Consider the following 22,944-nt stretch of genomic DNA (forward strand, 5'->3'; position numbering starts at 1 on the left):
GTTAAGAATATTTGGAAACAAAGGAGTTCGTAAGTCTGAAAAACATCACAGATATACTTTACCCGTTGAATTACAAAAAAATTGAAATTCTCTTGCGAATATGAAGTTATTACTGGCGCTAAATCAAGAAATTTTGAGAACTATTCCGAATAATAATAATACTGCGGAACAATATTGAGTGAAACCCTATAAAGCAATACTTACACATATCAAAAAGTAGGGACAATAAGCTTATGTGCAATAGACGTAGCCTTAAAACATGGTGTAATTCCATTCTCATGATCTTTTGAATGACGGAAAATTCTGAATTTTCCATTTCACACGGTGCATGATTTTCATTCGCATGATCATAGGAATGATCTTGCGCAAGATCATTATTCGTGCCAAACTACCTTCGCCAGTCCAAGTAACTTAAAATACTTGTTGTCGTCACAAGCTCAGAGCGCTAAATTTTACTAAACTCTTACGCAGATACCCACAGTTGGAATTGCCGTCGGAAACGATTACGTCCATTCGGAAAGGAAGGCAAATGAAGATGCAGAGGCACCCCAACAAAAGGCAGTCGATATTAAATTAATCTGGAGCGAATAAAAAGAGCATGCCATCCTCGGGGAAATTGGAACAGACTGATTCGATATTAAGGTTTAAAATTCTATTTTTAGGTCCAAAACGTGCGCTCTGGCGGTAAAAAGAATATTCTTCGACGGCTTCCCACCCCTTCGTCCCTAGTTAAACACCCCCGCTACTCATCTCCTACCCTCGTTGTCTTCTTTTGTCTTCCCGTTCCCCTCCCTCCCCTCTCCTCAACACCAACGACTCAATATCTGGATGGCATGACTCACAACTCATCACTTCAGCCTGATCCTTATCCTGGTGCCATTCATCATTATAAAACAGATATCGCAGCAAATCAGCATTTAATACGATCGACAATATTATTAGCAATATCTCTTCGTTGTTATTATGACGATAGGTAGGTATATCACAGTACAGATCACTTCGCTTTACAACGTTTCCCAAATGAATTTATACATTTTTGGGCTTGAGCACTCTCAAATATTAACACGAATACCTCAAAATATTCGCGCTCTTTCAATTAATTTAAAATTGTAATTACGGATATTTTGGTAAAATTCTCGAATATTTTGAATCATTTTCGCTAATATTTGAATAAATCTCAAGACCTTAAAACGCTTGATTCAGTTATCAAAACGCCAGCAGGGGATTGGTATATTTTATTACTGACCTATCTCCAAAACAACAACAAATATCTTCTATTAATCAAAACCGACCGTAAATCTTCACCATTAAGGGGACGCATACCTTCCTCTCCAGCGGTATTTTTGTTGGCGAATTACCCTCGTAAAACTTAGCATATCATTTTGAAATTTTCAGGGTAACCAAAGAAGGCCCTGTGCAACATTTACATGAATCTCACACAATGAAAAATAACAAATGGGAAAATAATTAAAAAGGTAAAATTTTCGAATGTTAGGCACACGCAAATCTTGGCAAAGTTTTACTCTCTACACTCTGAAATTTTCAAGATGATAGCGTAAGTTTCAGGCAAGTTATCTGCCACTTAAGAAGACCGCTATCGAGCAGGATATGCATACTCTTAAGTATTATTATTTTTTATTTCATTGCCAAACCAGCGAATACAGTTTACATTAGCCATTTCATTAGCCATTTCATTTCCGGGTATCCACCATATTTAACAATTACATGTACACGATCACCTATACCCTGGATAGGGGAAACCTACCCAGGCGAGACTCGAACCCGCGACCTCTTGTTACGCATGCGAGGAATTCACCCTGCCGCCAACGAGGCCGGCGAATTACCAGTGACCTAAGGATAGAAATATGTTTTGATGGAAGCAAAATTTTCCATCGCCTTCAGAGTTGTATCGCACCGCAACATTTCATTCATCACCTTTGAAAAAGTCCTGCCATTCTTCAATCTGACCATAAACCCCTTCTCTTTCTTCCCTTATTCTACTGACCTAATTTTCGTCTTTTCATATCTGATAACGACAAGCACTGGCACTACAATAGTCCCTAGGCCCTATAGTCCGTTACATAGTCACTTTACTTTTTCATTACCTCTTTATCTCCGTTAACTTCCCTCCCTCAACAGCCATATCTCCAATAAATAAAAGTTTTCCCGTTCATGAATGCAGTAATTCGGAATATAAATTGATATTAATCTTTCAAAATATTTGAGCTTGTTTCAATAAAATTTATTCGAGCAAATATCCAGGCTTAATTGTCGTTTTTCATGAATAATCACTCGGGTTTATGAAATTCTCCGAAAAAGGTAAAAAATGTGAATAATAATGAGCGAGAAAACATTAAATCATATTGATGATAAGCGAAATTGGCACAGCTCTTCTGTACACGACTAGCCTGAATGATGAAAATACCTACTCTTTCGTCGAAATTCAAATTAATTATCTAAAAAGAGGACAGAATATTAAATGACTTTTCATTGAATAAATGAGAGGATAAATACTAGGGAAACTTAGTGCTCACCCATTCCGTGACCTATCTGTGGCGGTACTTTCGGTCATTTGTTCTGTGACATTAATTAATCATTGTCGGCACTTTTATTTAGGTTAATATAATTACTACATCTATTTTATTAAAAATACAGCTCAACACATTTCTTATGTCGAGGATACGATTCGCTCCACACGCAACGGGAAACGATGAACTGAAAATGGAAACTGGAAGAGAAGAAAATACTACAAAATGCAAATTACTCATGCATAATCTAAGACTAATGAAAGAGTTAAATCTAAAACGGGGCCTACAGCGGGGTAAATCAATACCGGGGAAGATAGTACTACAATAAACAGAGCGACCCTCTCCAATAAGTTGGTTTTCACTTTTTTTATCCGCTAGGGGGCACAGCTGTTTGCCGTTGACAATGGCCGCCCATCATACGCCGCCCGCAATAAATCACTCAAGGTTGAGGGTGCCCTCCCTTGCGCTATTGCACCCTATTTTCGGAGCCCCCAATGTACCTCATGGCCTGGCACTGTTACATATAGCCTTGAAAGAAAAAAGCATCGCTCATGGAATCGATAAAACTAATTAGGCCAGAGGAGGAGTTCTAGCAAATACCCACCTCATCCTCCTCCGCCACGTTCTCATCCACCAGCGCAGCGTTGCCAATGCGCTAGCGGTAGTGTATGCCCTCAGTGAGAGTGAACTGTTCAGCCTGTTTGATGGAGACGTTTACAAAGGTAGGTGAGCGACACTTTTTCTTAAGGCACGCGGTCGGATACTTCCGCATGGCCATATGCGCAAAAGAAACAGTTTTCTCTCCTTGTCAACACGGCTCGATGAAAAATGTTGCTCAGCTCCCGTTCTCTATACAGGAAGCGAACTTTCATGCACGGGCTAGTGGGAAACGTTTCTACATATGCAAGTCCTCTACAGATTCAAATCAGGCTTCTTTTCTGTCATAGAACATAATATTAGTACATATCGGGATAAGGAGATTATAGTAGTGAGCCCCAGCCAACCGCGGAGTAAACGAACCTGTACAACACCGTGTTTGGCGAAACCGCGGTTGGCAAAGGCAGAAGTTCATAAGTAAAAGGGTTGAAATAGAATGCAGCCCAAGAGCGGACTATCGCCATGCCTTAAAGCCAATGTTTTAAGGGGGCTAAGCTGGGCCATGCATATATTATATTAATAGTATATATATATATATAAGTATATAAATAGAGCGCAGACTTCAAAACTGTGGCATAGAAATATAATAAGTTGGAAAACTAAAGGTAATTTGTACTTACGAAAACCTTGCCACGAATCTGGAAAATGAGAGGAAAGCTATTGAAGTCATTTAAAATCAGAACCAATTCGTGGCAACTTTCGAATTGAAATGGAGCGTATTTTCAACAAATCTATTCAATTCTTTCAAAAAAAGTTATAAAAATTTCATGATTTTCAATTTTCTACTCCACTACAACGCGAAAATAGTGAGAAATGTAGTCTATTGTAACACTGGAAATAACATAATTCGAAATTACTATCACGTTATAACAGCTCGCAAATAAGGCCGGGAGAGACTACAGTAGAATTTCAAAACTCTTCTTTCGCAAAAAACCTAATGTTCGTTTTCAAACAACTTTGGCAGCGTACCTATCCTTCAAAATAAGAATTACTGCTAATTTTAATACCATAGTATAAAAAATAATGTGTGCGTTATGCTAGCCGCTTAGGTAAATAGTTCCATCAGATGAATTTTCAACTACATATATCTTCGATGAAATGATGCGCAGGAATTTCAGATTAAGAAATATTAAATTCCTTCAACCACAAAAAATACCACTTAAAGAGATAATAACGGAATCATGACCTGCAGAATAATACTGTCGTTTATATAATTACAACAACCTAGTACCGTTACTGTGGGCGATAAATACGTTTGAAAACTAATATTTCCAAGACTAAGTCACCTGAATAGTTTGCGTAAGTTGTATCCTGAGAACAATCATATAAAAAGTGCAGAAGACACAGCAAGCTAAGCGATTTAAGTGAAAGTGTAGCATTTATTTACAAAGCCTGTGAGGATACCTATTTGGATGGGAAGTCCATTACGCAACCTCTGGACCTTCCATGTACCGCGAAATCTATTTCTATTGTATGCACAGATTGGCTTTTATTGCGAGTGATCACATTCATAGCGTCGTGAGCTACTTATTCCTACTCCATGCTGACACTGTGAAAGGTCCTACAATTTCAGCACCACCAAGTGAAACCTACGGTTCATTTCAAGGTGTACTTGAAACCGATGCTTGAAGTCGGGAGTCAAGAACTCCTATCAGAACCAAAATGTTTTTTCGATCAAATTCTAATGAAAATACCGCTCGATAGAAAAAATATACAAGATGCTCATTGAATAACACTTTAAACTACTAATTCAGTATTATTTCTTCATTCTTAGGTACGCATGGATAAGATATAGAGCCTTACTCGGAGTGTAGCGATCAGGATGGGAGAATTAAAAAAAAACTGTCATTTCCGGGCCAGTTTGCCTGGAGAATATATAAATGGTATGAGTAAATATTGATTGCTCCATACGCTAGGAAAATTCATTTTTTTTGTTAAATCACGAAATTTACCACAGCAGCGTAGTCGTACTCAATAAGTTGAATTATGACAGTTTAATATTACGAGATGCGCCAAGGATCTGACTGAGCAGAAAAATTTACAATTACGGAAATATAACTGCAATTTTCCACGAAAAAAATGAGTTTACCGAGTTTTCAGCATTTTTTTAATGATCTTCAAGGGAACATAAAATTGAAATGCGAGTCTAAATAAATTTAATAGAATTGAAAAATGATCCTAATTACTGCAGAAGGTAATTTCACAGAACATCGTGAAAATCCTGGGTATTTGAGTAGATACTGTTAGTTCTCGGCTTGGGACGTGCTACTTCTGATAGATAAATAACATGAAAAGCATTAGTATACGCTCTATTATCATAATGAACAACAGTCGGGGAGGGTCGTCGCTCGACTCAAAAAGCGACACGAACATAGTCTGGGGGCCATGGCACTCGTGACCCAGCGCCGAAGCATCACTTGCCCTCGTCCCTCGAGATTGCTTCATTCCCCTGGTCACGCCAGCGGGGACGGGAACCACCTGACCTCGCAAGCGACATGTGCGTGAGCATGTAAGGCGGCCGACGCGATCTGTCCGTCAACTTATCGAGGCAACGTGCTAAAAATGCCGATCTCTTTCTGACGCAGAACCGCACGTGTCGATTCGTGGGCGCTAACTCCACGCATTCCTTAATTCTTCCCGGTCACTCAACCAAATTACATAGCTAACAACTCTTATTCCCAAAGGATTACGTGACGGCAACATTTTAGGCAAGTAATTTATTAAATTGCCGAATTTTAAAGCTAATTAATTTTGAAAGCCTACTGTATCTTCCGGGAAAAAATACAGACTGCGAAAATTTTAACGACAAAACCGGAAAAATTAATGTCAAAATAATTGCAATTATCAACCACTGGCATTGTGGAGACCCGTTCCAAAAAAACACGATAAATTGCCCAACACTTTTTAAGTTAAAGGTCGTAATAATAGCGAGCCCTAGATGCTCATGTCTTACTTATGAGTACATGTCGTCAAGTAATAAAAGACTTCCCCAACAGTCTATATTTTGGCCACATCTTCAGTAAAATATGAGCTTCATTGGCAGCATATTAGCACGAAATATGGCTCAATAGAAGAATTTTTATGTGAACGGATGAGGGTATATTAACGACCAAATAACTGAAAACCGACTATTATTCATCAATAAAATATTACATAGAACTATTAGATAATACTCGTTCAATAATTTGAAACAATTCATTCGGATTTCCCTTAAGTACAGGGAATTAATTAACCCCATTTATCTGCCGCCACCACAATAAAATACAAATTAAAATGAAAATGAAAGTCATACTTGAATTCCCAAATCATATTTAATGCCTTTGTCCCTCCGCGAATGAAAATTGACCGAAGTTTAAATATATAATACACTTTTACTGTTTAAGGCCGTAATTTAATTTCCGCCCATTAATTAACCCCCCAGACGAAGCCCGTCAAAGTCACCTTGCCTACTCCCGTCGGACATTTCGTAGGAACGGAGGCGCCAACGGCACTCTTACGGAGAACAATTCACGCCGCCCTTATTGCGTGTCAAGATGGGTCTGGATGAGGTGATCTCACCGCTCACGGATAACAGCCCACCCCACCCCACCCCACACGCGATTCCTGGTATCACTGGCGGCTTCCTCGATCGGGAAACCCATATCCCTGGCGAAACTATCTCCCACATTCCCTGCGGAATGAATATTGTCCTGAATCCATCTTCCGTACGGTGGATAATACTCTCGTAATGCATCCAGGCAACATATCCCTCCGCTTCCCTCGGTCTCCTGCACTCCTTACAACGACGCCCGCTCATCCTACGCCAGGATCCCTTTGTTGAGCCCGCAATGTCCCCCATCTCGTCAGCTGATAAGACCTCTCTCCCTGTCGACGGATGTCCTATCGCCGGCACCCGAGCGCTCCCTTCTCCCGTAATCCCCGACGACTTGGCGCATCTCCGACCCGCCTTCCCCCGGCTGGGATGCCGCCGAGCACGGAGATCCCTGAAGCCGACAGCGCGACGCCCGCATGGTCGAGTAATATTGCCCCGACGGTCGTGCGCGCTACTCGAGGCTCGTATCGCGCTGAAATCAGCTCGAAAGGACCACGCAGAAAGTAACTCTTTTCAATGGCGCATGAGTCGATCTCAAGCGTATGAAGGAGTGGGGGCATACTTTTCCTTAGATACGTGCAAGGGTATGCCTCGTACAATTGTATATGCTTCGTCGACGCACTAGAATATATCGTGTCACATAATCGGACGTAATTCTCGGTAAATACTACTCAATGTCAGATAATGAGCATTAATTTTAATACTGTAACAGGTTTGCTGCTAGGGCTGTGAGTTCAATGAGGCAACTGATTTCGAAGAAGTTTTTCAGGAATTCTTTAACTCAATGCAGGTTTTCGCTTTTACTCTTTCGGGATTAAATGATGAAATGATGAACATTATGAACCCAGGACTCGCTTATTCCATCCAAAATTCACTTTCAGAAAGACTTGAATTGGTTGAAATTGATATGCATTTTTCTTCCATTCGCAGAAGATTAATACATTTTCTTGTTGCAAAAAAAATGATTAGGTTCCTGTATGACATATAGCCATAGCGTGAAATATTTTGCTCTCGTCAATTGCTGGCCGAGAAAAACTCAACTGCATTAATAGTAATATATAGCCACATACTGATGGAGAAATGAGAGTATCTTTGAAAATGACATCCACGACACCAAAGGCGATAGATAGAAGGGGAAACGATATTTGTGAATACGTAATATGAAATTATGTAATAGTGATACAGTTTTGTGAGCAATCATAATGTAATGAATGCTGCAAAAAGCATTGCTGCAAAAATAGTACCTAAGTATGGATGAATTGAAACGGTGAAGTGAGTTCAAGAATCAGACGTAAATAATCAATGCAGGTAGGTGAAATAATTTACAGATATATGTTCAGTAGAGCGCAATACTGGAAAATGAAGAAGAGTCTATGAAGGCCATACGGTGAAGTGCATCAGATAAGCGATTAAGGATAAAATTCATAAGCGAGAAAATTAGTCGACCCGGCGCACAAAATTCCGTATACAATACTCATCAAAAATGTGATTTAACGATTACTTTGAAAGAAGTATTCCTCAGCCTCAAGAGTTTAACAACTATATTGTTATTAATACGTTTCGTTAGTGAAAAAGTACACTAAAGGAAGCAAAACTGTGATGAGGAAGCATTGAAATTCTCAAAGGTATCCCTTATTGACTTGATTACAAACGAACCTGGTACATAATGTCATTCGCATTTAATTATTGAGAGGAGTTCACTCAGTAATAACCATCGAGACTACTAAAACTTTCAATGCAGGTGTCGTAGTTAGTTAATAACGTTTGGATGAATGGTGGTGTAAAAATGAATTAAAGGCATTGTACTATCGTAATGCAACTATTTCCGTCGATCGGTTTTGACGCCGACAGCAATCTATCTATTGTATCTTTATCGTACATTTAAGCATAACAAATTTCCATAAAGTACAACCATTTCTCTCAATTTTATTCAAATTCGGCGGTACACGGATATTTCGAATTGTTGGAATCGTTGGCAAAGAATAGGTAAAGCCAGCTTATTTAGGGTCCCATATCTAAGTAAATCGGTTTAGAATTCTAACGTAGGTACCAGATGTTTAGAAAACAAATTTACAAGTTAAACGATTTCCATGTGGTACTGATATATTTCATTGTTCAGATGTAAGCAAAAGCGCATTAATATTTCGGATCGCCGTTTGAATTAAAACTTATTGCTTCCACAATGACTAACCCGAAAATACTGTTTTCATTGCAGTTTTATTTCCATTTTATTATGATAAAAACTATGCCATAAGAGCGTGACATTAGGGATTGTAACCGTAACCATCCAAAGAAAAGAGCCAGTATGATATGCAGTTTTGACGATTAAAATTCTGTACAAATCTCTCGCAAGTTGGAACCCTTATTTCAACAATTCAACGAGGACTGTTATGAATATAATTAACAGATTGGAAGGCTTAACGTCTGCCCAAAACCGCGAGAAGCGATGAATCCCTCTTCACTGAATTACTGGTCGACATCCCCAGGCTAAGCACGATAAAGGGCTGAAAATACAAGCTGAGCGATGCCGTTGTAACATCGAAGACTCAACTCGGCCGGCTCGTTCTAAACAGGGTAAATAGAAGATGAATTGCGACATTTACCATAAATCCCTTATCCTCAACTGCCCGCAAACTTAAGACACTAAAAAACGCGGCTGGAATCAACCCAGATATGAGACCCCGCTACCCGTTCATTTCGCAACAATATCATCGTTTTTCTCATCCGACTGGATTGGCTTCATCATCTCTAGAGCGTGGCCAATTGATCCCTGTTGATCTCACAACTGGTGGTCATCTAGAGTAACAACATAAAACGATGCATCTCACTGGAGCGCGAGATAAATTGAAGAAAATAAACAGAGGAATGAGGAGTAGTTCACGATGACCTTAATGTGACCGACTGCAAGTGGAGGAGAGAATCAAGAAATGACGAAATAGAGAGAGATAATCACTTAAAAAGGCAATAACAACGTCGGGGTGGACTAAATACAGGAGGAAGAAAAGTTTCAAATATTCAACGGCGTGGACTGTAATTCGGTAACGGAGATGCTTTGTAACATCACAGTTTAATCTCATATCCATTAAAACCTTTCTATCATAATTTATAACCTGAGTATCACTAGTTCGGGCGCTTTAATGTCAGCGGTCATTCCGACAGAATGAGCGACCAACTGTAGGGAACTAGGTAAAATTTAAGTGCGCTAGTCCAGAGAAATGTAATCCCTCGCAGTGTCTCATTAACCCATGATAATCATGCCTAAATCACCCTAAATATTAACTCTTTACGCAGCAAATTCATAAATTTCCAGTACCCTTCAAAATATTTACATTTTTTAATGTAAATTGCAAAGAGGACAGAAAAAGTATTCCTCCCGCATTCAACACCGTTAAACCATAAATATAGATATTTATTCGTCTATTTGCTCTTGTTCATTCCACACCTATCGGCGACTAATATCAAAAATGAAATTCTACGAAGAGAGAACCAATAACGCGTACATAGGAACATATTATAAATTAAGGTTAATGATTTAATGAGAGAAATGGGGCCTCTCAAAATAATTTCTTCGACTCGTATAACTGATGGCTGTCGGTCACAATAATAGGTATTGCAGGTATTACATAGTACTCAAATATAAATCAGGGGCTAAAAGACAAGATTTGATACAGTAACCACAGCGCCAACATATTTCTACGTTCCATTTCAAACTTGAATATTACCGAAATACTTAAAACCACTTCATCCTTCAACCTCGGTGCTTCGTAATAATTCCGAAAATGGCATTAAAGTATTCATCAATCTAAGCTTTCCTTTCAGCCTCATGGTCACTAGCGTCCCAACACTAAGTTCTTCCATTGAATAAATATCGTAAGTGTTAGCTTATATTAGTAGCGATCGCGCGACTTTAGTATTAGGTTGAGATTGCACGAGAATTATTTTTTGTTCCCATGGTTTAATAATCGAGGAAAAAATTAAATTTTATTTTAATGCAATCATAATTATTAAGACAAGCTACTGGATGAATTGACTGAACATGAACATTGCCCAGGGGTTGGATTTGACCCCGAAGAATGAGAAAAAATATCGGGAAAAAGGTGAATCAGATAAAGGAGGGAAATAGAGATAAAGACAGAATCAACCGAATGGATGAGAATAAAAAAATTAAGGACGTTAAAGTGCCATAAGAAAGAGTGACTATCAAATGGGAGGGCACTCTGAAATTTCAACACACCTTTGCCTACGGCCAAAACAAAATTTTCCTATAGCTGCGTCCACATTTCACTGCAATTGAATGAGTACTTTTACATCAAGCCTTTCTTTTAAATACATTTTTTTGGTCTGGTTGTAAAACATTTTTTCGCTGAAACTTTAGCCGAAGGCTAAAAGAGGACCTTTCGGGACAAAGACATTGTCACCACAGACCTCACTGGATTGTCATGAGGTGGCAGGAGGAAAGAGTAAAAAGAAGAAAAAAGGTGGGCGAATGATGTGGTGATTCTACAAAAAGAGAAATACAGTAAGGAAATTTTATTCCTTTTCAAATATTAGGAGGGGCTTGTTGGCAGTCATAAATTTTTAGGAGCAATGGAATAGCCGATCAACACGTGAGCTTCTGAGATCAAAGTAGATTACTATATGTGTGACCTAATGTTAAATACACACATCCACAGATAAAAGACGCGCATTTCAGTCTCAATAATATTTCAAACATCCTGCAGCGAAGAGAAATGGAGGGAGGAAAAAGATTTTTTCTCTATGGTGGACAGAACATTCGTGGAAGAAAGAAAATTTTGCAAAGTAGTAATAGTGATCAGTGTGATGGCTTTGCCCGACGCTTCTTTATCCGTAGCCATACTGAAACTAAATAGTTCACGAGCTATCTGACTCCATCTTGGGCCAAGCAAACCTACCATGAAAGAATGTCTTAAAAGATAAATAACTTAACCTCATTTCAATTCTGAATCGTTTCGGAAATGTCGAGCATCGAAAAAACGGAATTCCAGCATCAAATTCTCTAATAATTGCGGCAAATGCCATACAATGTAGGACACTCTTCAGGGGACGTACGGTCATTCACATGGAATCTCCGAATTCATATTATTAATAGCATTCTGGAACTTTGACGGCCTCAACTTGGCCTCCGGCTCGAACTTGACATTTGATTTCCTTTGTCTCAAACTACTCGATTCGCCCAAATGTTTAGTGCACTTTTTCGGTTCATTTGCATCGAAACCAAGCCGGCATTTCGCTGAGTTACTACTAAGATCCGCTAATGGACCTACAAGACTCAGAGGACTACGTGGAGGGGAAAATAACGTCGTTGCCGCCGGCCAGATTGGACGGCAACATGCGACAAGGGCGGAGATGATGAAAGAGAAAACCCCGATAGTGACGTAGTGCCCGCGTCAAAATCTCAAAAACTTTCGTCAAGTGCCAATCAAAATCGGACACTTTTTTTAGCGGTCGTCCCAACAAAATTGCCGAGTCCGTTTTTCTTTATAATCCCCTAGTACAATGAAAGCCTCAATTTTGCTTCTAGGTTGAATTTAGCATTTGATTCACCAGCATCTCAAAGCGCCAAAAGGGTTGATTTAGGTTCACTTGCATCGACACTGAGCGGGCGGCATTCCTTCACATTTCGCCGAGTTAGCGTTGAAGACCGTCTCCAAGCAGAATCCACTGGCGGAGGCCGAATACTAAGAACCAGAGAGACCCTAGCGGAGAAGACAATGACGGCGTCGCCGCCGGCCAGATTGGACGGGAACAGGCGGCACGAGAAAGGAGGATGAAAGAGAGGTAGGAGAGAGGCTGAAAGACAAGAAGAGTATGCGAAAAGAACGAGAGAGTGAGGGGGATTGGGGAGGGTGTGAATATAAAGACGCAGAAGGAGCTGGTGATGGCGAGGCTGGAAGCTCGGAGGGCGGTGGGAGGGGTCGGTTGCGATCTGCGCCAGCGAAACTAAATGGCTCGCGACAGATTATGAGAAAGAAGAGTCACTGATTAAGGGCAGGAGGGGAGGGAATGAGGGGGGGTGGAGTGAGAGGCGGCCCTCAGAGAAGAGAAATACGGGGGAGGGGTTATAGGGAGGACACGGGGAAAGGAGCGGGGAGAGAAGGGATAAGTCCTTGAGGAGACACTCCGTCCCACTGCGGCAAACGTTCCCTTCCAACGGGGCAAGAAGGTGGATGGAGTGCGGGGAGTGAGGGAAGGACTTGCCGGGGACAGAGAAATAAAGCAAGGCGAGCATCGAAAGAAACCGCCGATAGAAGGCATCGATGCACTAAAGAAGCTCACTGACAGCAATATTATAAAAGGATCCTCAAGTCTGCCAGTACATGTGTTGTCACCCACCGCGCATTTAAATGGGTTTACAAAAGTCGCCACTCGCGTCGCTGACGAACAAAGTGATCCGAGTTTCACAGGGAAATATGGTATAATTAGTAGTGTTAAGCGAAATTTATATGCATGATGACGTGATCTATCAAATTCATAACTTTTCAATGATATTCCTCGTAATTGCAAACATAACAATGGAAAATATTGGAAAAAATGGATCGCATTGCACTCATCACTGCCGGGCGGACATTTTTTGAAAACCGATTAAAATGCGACCGAAATAGCAACAGAAATCAGTCTTCTATGGGATGAAATTAGGCCTCCTATATGCGAGTCTCTTGCTCACTGAATTCAAAACAATGGAATACTGGCGGCTATACCCCGCGTATGGGGTCGTTTGAAGCCAGTCCAGGACCTCCCATCATGGCCGACAGACAGGTATTTAGAATTGGAAAATTGCACACAAGTAGAATGTAAGGAGAGAGTATTCTGAAGCGCAAACATTGCTGCTTGGGATTCAAGAAATGTATACATGCCCAAGTCGCGATCTCATCGGAATCATATAATTTGAGAAAAAATTCCAAGTTGGACGATTATTCATGCAATTAAACGGAGATAAATTCTCGAGGCCACTGAAGCGTATAACGAAAATCAAGTGTAAATGACAGAGTGCGCAAGTACGCACATAGAAATTATTATATTCATTTAAGAGTGAAATTCCATGACCAAATCATTAGATCTGACAGGGAGCCTAACAAGTATCTCCAATTGTCAGTAGCATCAATGATGTTCGTGCTTGATTTCATTCCTATGATTATAAAGTGTCTCAGCTGTCAAAGTCATGAAATAATATGAGAAAATGAAATTTCATAAGTTAAAAGTACTCTGATTACGCTAAAGTTAACCGGATATTCACCCTGATCATTACAAAATTATGATATTTGTTCGAAAGTATCTAACTATGACGAATTTTTATTTCACAAATGAAAAAATGCCAAATGGTTGAATACACTATACCGCTGATTTACTTCATTTTTTCACAGTGCTCATGGCTTAGAGATTTTTACGGCTATTTTATATGATCTTCACCGTCAGTTTTCACAATGATAAAGAAACCATCTACAAGATTATTTGTATTCACAAAAGAGTATCAGTGAATTGTATTATGCGGAAATATTACAAAATTTCATTTTTCCCCTGTGCATAGTTATGCGATTTATGAAATTTATTTAATTAGGAGGGTCTAAGAATGTCGTGTTTACATGGCGTGGATATGAAAAAATTGAATTTGTTCCTGATTTGGTCCATAAGTTGACAGCGAAACCTAATATATATTAAGACCTCAGAGTATTTTTTTAAATAAATGTTGGCTACGTATACTAAGTGAATCCTGAGTCTCTTAGTTATATATTAATCTTCAATGATGGTTCGATACATTGTCAACATCGATAGTGCAGCTTCGCCGGAGCATCAATGCCCATTATCAACGGTTTTCTTTCCATCGTCATCCCTAGTGCGGAGTGTTTCGTATCGAGGAAATGATAACTTTTGAAGGGGTGAGGCTATAGTTGTGGTGGGGAGGAAAGAGGACGCCGTGTCGCAGAAAAGAATGGCACGAGGTGATGGGGGGATAGAGATGAGGAGGCGGGAAGGGTGGACGCTTCTGGGATAAATTTAAAAACAAAAGCAAAATGGCCTCTACTTCTCCCGAGTCTTCAGCTCCCGCGCGGAGCCGTCAAGGAACCCAAACAGATACAAGGAGATTAATCTGAGAGCAAGAGAAAGAGAGAAATGAAAGAGGAGTAATTAATTCCGCCGGGTTGATACAAATGAAGTAGCAACTGAGCGGCTCATGGAAAAAATACGAGCCAAAGTCCGCTTTAAAATTAACGTTCACGCAAATATAGACCGGCTTGATGGCGGGATATCTAAACGGTGGAAGGGTGTTGCTGGGTAGCCGGAGCATCATCTCGTGTTATTTTGCATACTCCCCGGGAAAACAGGAGTAAAACATGATTCCTCTCGAATGATTATGGTTTGTTTCTCGCATTGAGAAGGAGAGTCGCATGAGCGAGTCTAACCACAAAAGACCAAAAGGAAGGAGTTGATTATGATACGAACGTCGAGTCTCGAAGGATAAGAAGGCAAAGGACACCCTAACGTCTTATTAAATGCACTTTCAAAGAACTGATATTCTTTACAGAATGATACACATCCTTCCTAGAACAAATAAAGGCTATGATTTGAATTATATCCATCTCGTAGAGCGTATTCTGCTACTGACACAATAATATCTGATGTCGTAAAATGTAATTTGAAAAAGTTAACAAAATTTAAAAAGCAACAACACAAGCAAAAATAGATGAAAAACAAAAAAAAATATTTGCTATCACGCGCTTTTTACCTTAAACTTCTCATTTAACGGAAGACAATTAGCAAGAAATAAAAAATCGGATACAACAACTAAATCTGTTACTGAATACACTATCTTCTCAAATTCATGGAAAATTAATTTATGTGAAATACTAATTAAGTCAACTCAACGCCAAAAAATGGACACTTTATTGGCGAACGATTCGAAAGAAACAATTAGCTCTGCAACCATTCATTTCGGCGCTAAGCTCTCTGAAAATATTCACATTTTTATGTATAATTAACATAATATCGATATTAAAAATCAGCAGAGAGATATTCCAATATTAACGCATTATTTATCGTCAACATCAAGTTAACTTTGGCACGTGAAATATCGTGAGAAACGGCGGAGCCTTTCGTGACAGGCTCTATCCGCAACTGAGGAAGTTTCTTGTTTCCCTGAATCGTTATTTTACAAAATAGTCAGTGGTCATGAGTACGACTCGCCCTTGATTCACACGCTTCTGACTCGCTCATTTAATGATATACTGCAATGCGACGGAAGCTTTTTAAAATGTCTTTCTCCACGAGCAAACAAAGATATGCATAGGGAGATTCGATTCAAGAATATTTCAACAACTTGCAGAGAATTGCTTACTTTTTCTGTACCCATCACAATTACGGCTAAGAAAAATTTTCCACAGAAACAAAGGTACTGGCATGATAATTAATTTTCTCTCATTTCCGGCATCTAAATCTGTTCGAATTATCAATCTCACTGAAGTTAGCAGGGTTCATATTGATATCCAGGGATCACTGCACTCATAAACTTTGCTAATAATTAACCAAAAATCGAAACAATTATTAACAAATAACAATGTTTTATGTTTAACAACCCACATAAATATGATTATTATTACTTCAGTTGTAGGTAATATTTTAAATCGAAGGACATTTTGCAAGTATACTATCTAACGCTTTATTGCTGTCGTTTTATCGGACGACGGAACGATTTCCCCAACAATTTTCCTCATCAATAAATCCTTTGTAAAGTAATACACTGCAATAATTACGAAATATTATCAATGAATAAATATAGCAAAAAGATCTACAACGGACGAATTTGGCATTTGTGAAAAAGAGGAAAAGTTACGACCCATTCAAATATACAAATTGGCTTGAGAAAAAGAATCAGTATTTAAGGTTATGGACACTAATTAAACTTGCAGGGACCACACCCGCTCACAGTTTTCCACAGAGTTTCAGATTGGATAATTTCCAATATTTAATTTCGATTTAGGCTTTTAGGTATCGACCTGGACTCCACTATGGTCTGTGATACACAAAATATTTGACTTTTGATGTGTTTTCTCCTGGATTCTTCGGCGTAATAGCTTCCAGGGCTTGGCTGAACCTCCATTAAACGTGCTTTTAAATTGTTTTTTTTTCAAACTAGATTTCTCTCCAAAACAGTACTTAATAAGTCCAACAGGTATGGGGAAAATCAAGAGACTCAGCGGCAAGCAAACTATCAGGCTTCAGCAGAAAGACCAAGAACCATATTTACTAGATTCATAAACAAATTTTCTAAAGAAGGCAATATGCAGAGTCCCAGGCCAATGCGATGAAGTTAATGCCGCGGGCAAAGAACAAAAGATTGAATTGACGACAGGAAATGTAGGTTTAGCTCGGCCGACTTCTAAAACCAGCGATGGCTAAATATTTTTCGTTTGAGAAATAAACTGATTTGAAAGTCGAAGAGAAAAGAGAATAATTTACAAAAGAGGTTATAGACAGGGTGATATCATATAACAAACCTTAGAATTTACACGCAAAAGATGGAGACGAAGCTCATTATCCAAAGTAGGAAAGAATGTCTTAGAATCCAATGATTGTCATTTTCTTATTATTTTTTGTAAAATGAACCCCAACTGAGTGTACCATAAAACTTGTGATTTTGGAGGAAAGTGACACATCACCAAACATCGCCTCAATTTACGCCTTAAACCCACTATTACATCTGCTCACACTGGTCGCACGCAGTTTTCAATTTCGCAAAATAGGTCTTATGCGTGCCGTGCGTGAGCGATCATCAGGTACGATATATTCCTCTTACGCTTAAACCACCTGTCGTCCCCGGGGAAAAATCAGCCCCGTGTCGGGAGATGGAAAGAGTCCGGAACAGAAAGAGAAAATAACGAGCCGCAGAAACCATTAGGCGAATCGTGACAATGAGCGATACCATCCTTCCCTAGCCATGAGATTACGCTCTCTCAGGCGGTTGACGACATGAATGGCAAGCCGGTTACGCCCACCGTCCCCACGGCACTTCCCGCAAAACCAATTCACCTCACGCGCGTCCTCGACATCAACTGCCGGCGACCGATTGAGTTGTCCCAAAGTGATTGGATTATCGTGGATGCAGCGAGGGGGAAAGAGACCACTCGATCTAATTGGAATACGGATGCACGAAATCTCGGTTTCGATGGCTAAAAGGGTGGTGAATAAAAGACACTTGAGAGGCGGAGGAAGTAGGGCGGGGGAACTTGACGCGAAGAGCTTCCTGAATACCTGTATACCCCCTGAGTCGCTCCAACAGTCCATCAATCTTTGACCGGGCATTCCAACTATTCATAACACTTCAAATAAAAAATTGGCCTATAAGATAAAAGTTAAAACCGGTCTACTGTGTAAGTACTGAAATTGGTTGAGTGCGATTAATAATATCCTATCGAATACAACAAACCGTTATTTTTATCTAATAAAATTTTCTGTAGTGACACCGAAAAAGTGAAGAAATTACTATATAAAGGTCTCGTCCGATGAACAAAAATAACAAACATTGAATTTATTTATTTCCGACGAAGACAAAAACGTTTAAACATTTTTTGGACTGTGATTTAGCATATATTTATGGTACTAGGCACTTCCCATAGCAAGGTCATTTTCAAAGAGTGTTTATTTAATTTGGGGCTTCAAAGTAAGAAATTACCCCTAATCACTCAGTGCCAACCACAAGTTAGAGAATTAAACGGCACAAAATATCTCACGCAGCTTGATATCCGCTTTCAAAGCAAATTTCTTTCTGAGCCCGTATCCGAAAGCGCATTCCATTCCGTCATTATTCCAGTTCTTTGCAATTTCCGACCAATAGCAGCAATAATAAGCATTTATCGGCATATTCGAAGATCCGTACCGCTGGCAGAGAATTTACTATCAATACCAATCGAGGTAACCTCGGGAAAGAAATTCCATCCTCACACCATCAATGCGTGAGATTCAAACGCGTGTAGCTTAGTTAAGTACGAGCTCTACCGCAACCAACCTTCGGTTTGATTCACTGAGAGAGTGCATGACCGACTGAGAATATAGCTGCAAGCGGAACTCTTCCCACTAAAGGCCAGAATAGAAAATTTTCACGTAACTTCCGTTAATCTCGGTCTCGATGGCCCCGGGGTAAAGTTCAAGCCTACCAACCCACGACTTGAATTCCGCTTGCGTGGGTTGTTCACCATTCATGGCATGGGTGTTTGTGGTTCGCCCTCGTGAATTGTTACTGCCCTGGATGCGCATGGTCACAATTCATTGATTTGTCGTAAAAATCAATAAATAATAGGTTTACTACTCCTCTCTGATACTAATGACACACGTTTAAAAAGTTACTAGGGAATCGCGTTATTAAATGTTAACAAGTACCTTTTGGGCTGCAGCTGCTGTCCAGTTTCAATGTCTCAGCGTATAAAACAATCTCAGATTTCGATTTTTTTATAAAAAAATATGCTGCCATTCACGATTGCAGAAATTAATTTGGTCGGCGGAATTCACTGCTATAAGCATGGTTTTGGGAAAAAAAATCATGAAAGCGGCTGTCTTGGCAGTTTTAATACAGACGCATTTCCATTCAGCGTACAGAATTGTTTCAGTATACAGCACAACAGTGCCCGATATCAAATCTTGATAGCCTGAGCAATCAATGAATTGTTCGCGGATCCCCATTTATAGTATAAATTTCATCAGTATTGTCATTGAATTGGTGATAAACACGGAAAATCTGGATTACACCTTAGACCTACAGAGATCGAGCGCGGCATAATCCAGAGATGAGGTTGAGGTTGAAGCGGCTGCTTTGGCAGTTTTAGAACAGACACATTTCCATTCAGTGCACAGAATCGTTTCAGTATGTAACACAGCAGTGCCTGATATCAAATCTTGTAATCCTGAGAACTACTTCGGTGAGCAGTCAATGTATTGTGCGCGTAACCTAATTTATAGTGTCACTCCCACTGGCATAGTCACTGCATTGGTACTCAACAAGGAAAATCGGGATCAAAACTTATACCTCCACATATCGAGCAAGGAAAATCCTTCGAGCTAATAAATTCCTTCCAGAGATGAGGTTAGCGAGAATACTGCGTCGCTGGAAAATGGATTAAATCGAGGAGAAAAGGAAAAAGCCATGGAGGAGGTGGATACGGGCTAGAAAGAGCAGACTAGTAGGAAACGGGAACAGAATTAGAAAGGAGAGCATGATGGTGGAATGAAAGGGGGGGAGCGAGTAGAGCTATCGGAGGGGAAGGTGATAAAGATAGACCATCTCCCGAGCGTGGGCGCATCTAACACCGCTTCTTACAACCTGTTCATTTATTTTCTTAAAAAACTATACTATCATGTGACCTTGTAGGCCGCGGTGGTCTGCTTGCTACAATGAACTGGTTGATAAATATATGACAGTAGATTTTTTTTAAATATAATGAATGCTACAAATTTTAATAATTTATTGTGAAAACCTGAAGAGTGACTGAATTTCTACATTAACCTTCGCAATCTAAAAATCAAAAACAAAATTTTTATCACCTTTAATAGGAGTCGGAGTTTTTAAGCGTTTACTGCAGTCGAACGATAATAAGCCCAGTTAACCCTGTACGCTAATTAATTCCTCCCATCTGAATCTACTCAACTATTTTAACGTTGCAAGTGACCCTAGGCCTCACTAACCTCAAAGTAACATAGTAATAACGCAATACTTGGTAATAATTGAACTCACGACTCCATTATGGTTCTCTCAAATGGCAATGGTTGCTTCCAAGAATAAAACCTTACCGCTAAACTTGTTCAAAACATGAGCTAAAACTAACCAGTTTATTAGAAATAAATTACTCACGCGTTAATGAAGAAATACAAAACGGAAGCCACTCCGGTTTTCGAATATAATCGCATTTCTCTCCGCAATGGATAAGAAGCCAAACAAGCGTGTGGCAAATGCGACTAGAGCTAACAATAGCTCGTGCCTCCACTCTTAGTATTTCTACACAGACATAGTCACGTGTGCTCTGATGCATTCATTATAAGCAATATTATTTTCAAAATGAAATACTCTCAGAAATAGCAACATTATAAAATGTATTATCTCTCAATTTAGAAATATACCAAGTTTGATGCTTTTAATTTTCAACAGAAAACCAGTGATGAGAAAATTCGTCAGTTTTGCAAAGGAATTAGAGTACATAAGAGAGTCAGCCATCAGTCAATTAATGTAGCGGTTAATACGTGCCATTCAGCCCATCTTTCTACCAGAAATTCCAAGAAAAAATAATTACTGTTAATCCTTGACAGCACCTTAATTAATTAACACAGTCTATTAATGTAGAATTCGAAACGACAAGGAAAATCGAGGTATCTCGATTATCAATAAAGAATCTTTGACAAGTTAATTTCAGCCTCTACTTCTCGTTTATGTGAGAGGCCTTCTTTTTCACATTCCAGTATTCCTAAACCTTTTACACTCACAACGAACGACTATAACGTGACTGTCATCTATAAGGGTTCAAATTCACGCGATGTGCAACTATTTCGAGGAATGATTTATGCACTCCACTTCAAGTGGGAAGTCCTCTAATTAAGACCGCGTTAGCTCTCAGCGACAAAACATTTTCTTTCCTTACATCTAGCTTCAAAATCAGAAAGAGGCCCTACAAATTATATAATACAAAATTAAAATTATTGGCTGAAAATCAAGTAGTTCATTACTAAACTATTATCCCCTTTATTTTTAGACAACATGTTGAATACCTAGGGCCAAAGTCCCAGGCGGAAATTTTTAAGTATAGCAGACCTCTTCATCTAAATCCAATTAAAAAAATATCGAGGCATCGATTTTAAATTAATGTCAACGAACGCGAGAAAAGTAATTATCGTCCTCGTCTCTCTATATTTCCCGCCCGCCTTTTACTCACCAGGTTTCTGACGGAGTTAAAAAATATGGTAAATAATATCTGTCTCGTAACCGGTGAATTATTTAATATTTATGGCCTAGAGGACAGTAAATAAAGAAATACTAGGATTATCTCGTCAGGTGCGTACCTGAATGAATGGTATGGGCCATATTTCAAGTCTTTGAATAGCCTTCTTCGTGTCCTCGCGTGAAAAGAACTCTCTTTTTAGCATTCAGGACATTCGTCCGCACGAAAACTCACATTCCTCAGAATTTGATTGAAGTCTATGGACAAGAATATATAAATCTACCTAAATACACCGCATTTAAATAAACTAATTATACCCGCTTTCCATAATTGAAAGAGTTTAGAATCCTACATTAATGATGTAATTAGTGATCTAAATCCCATTACTGCAACATTCTCCTTCAATATCACTTCAATATGAAATACTACTTCATGAAATAAATTCTTGGTATAAACGTCAAAATTTCAACGCACCATTCAATATTTTAAAAATGATTACGTACGTCATTGTGAAAATTCGAAGAGAAAGGACTGCTTATCCCCAAAATTACGCTGAAAATGAGAGGTGAATGAGCATAATATGACGGTAAATTCGGGGAAGGCATTGCTCGTCGATAGCAGAAGAAGACTTAATAAGGGGTAAAATACATAATAATCGATAGCCTAATTGATGATATAAGAAACCAGTGGTAAAGCAAATTATTCACTAAAGTAACCGCGTCCTCACCAGTCATTTGCGACAGCACATTGAATTACTGCAATATATTAAAAAAGGAGACTGGTTTTCCCAAAGATTCCGACAGGGTTCTATTCAAGCTTATTAAACATATTTTCTAGTTTATCGTTAACAATCACATTTTTTCGATCAATGGAATTTTAAGCTAAAAAGCCCTATTATCTTCCTTTTTAAAGGGGTGGGATAATGAATTTTGCATGTGAAATCACTTTATATAAGAAATATCACATATAATAAGAAATTTAAAATTGTATTTTAACATTTATTTCTGGCAGTGATTAACATCAATCCTTATTTTTCTCGTTTTACTCTATTTATCTTTGGTCTATGATTCATGAAATATGAAATGAAAATTCATTTGAATTTTCATTTCATATTTCATGAATTTTCATTTCACACAAATAGCACATTAAACATAGCCTGATTAAAAAAATAACCTGAGATCACTTTTTTAATACTCACTTCTGCCAAAATGTCTCATGACGACCTGCATACTTT

The 22,944-nt window shown here is 39.0% G+C and overlaps 1 protein-coding gene across 42 annotated transcripts in view; it reads right to left on the reverse strand.

The window, feature by feature from the left end:
- Positions 1–22,944, reverse strand: part of LOC124160665 (calcium-activated potassium channel slowpoke) — a 364,836-nt gene that overhangs the window by 289,664 nt on the left and 52,228 nt on the right. For 41 of the 42 annotated variants that reach the window (XM_046536608.1, XM_046536598.1, XM_046536620.1 and 38 more), the window contains exon 2: positions 3,806–3,823. The exons of the other annotated variant lie outside the window; for it this stretch is intronic. In XM_046536608.1, coding sequence (XP_046392564.1) covers positions 3,806–3,823 — 18 coding nt within the window. The remainder of the gene's footprint in view (positions 1–3,805; positions 3,824–22,944) is intronic. 42 annotated transcript variants of the gene reach the window in all.

Source organism: Ischnura elegans, chromosome 6, assembly GCF_921293095.1.
Source record: "Ischnura elegans chromosome 6, ioIscEleg1.1, whole genome shotgun sequence".
Lineage (NCBI taxonomy): Eukaryota > Metazoa > Arthropoda > Insecta > Odonata > Coenagrionidae > Ischnura > Ischnura elegans.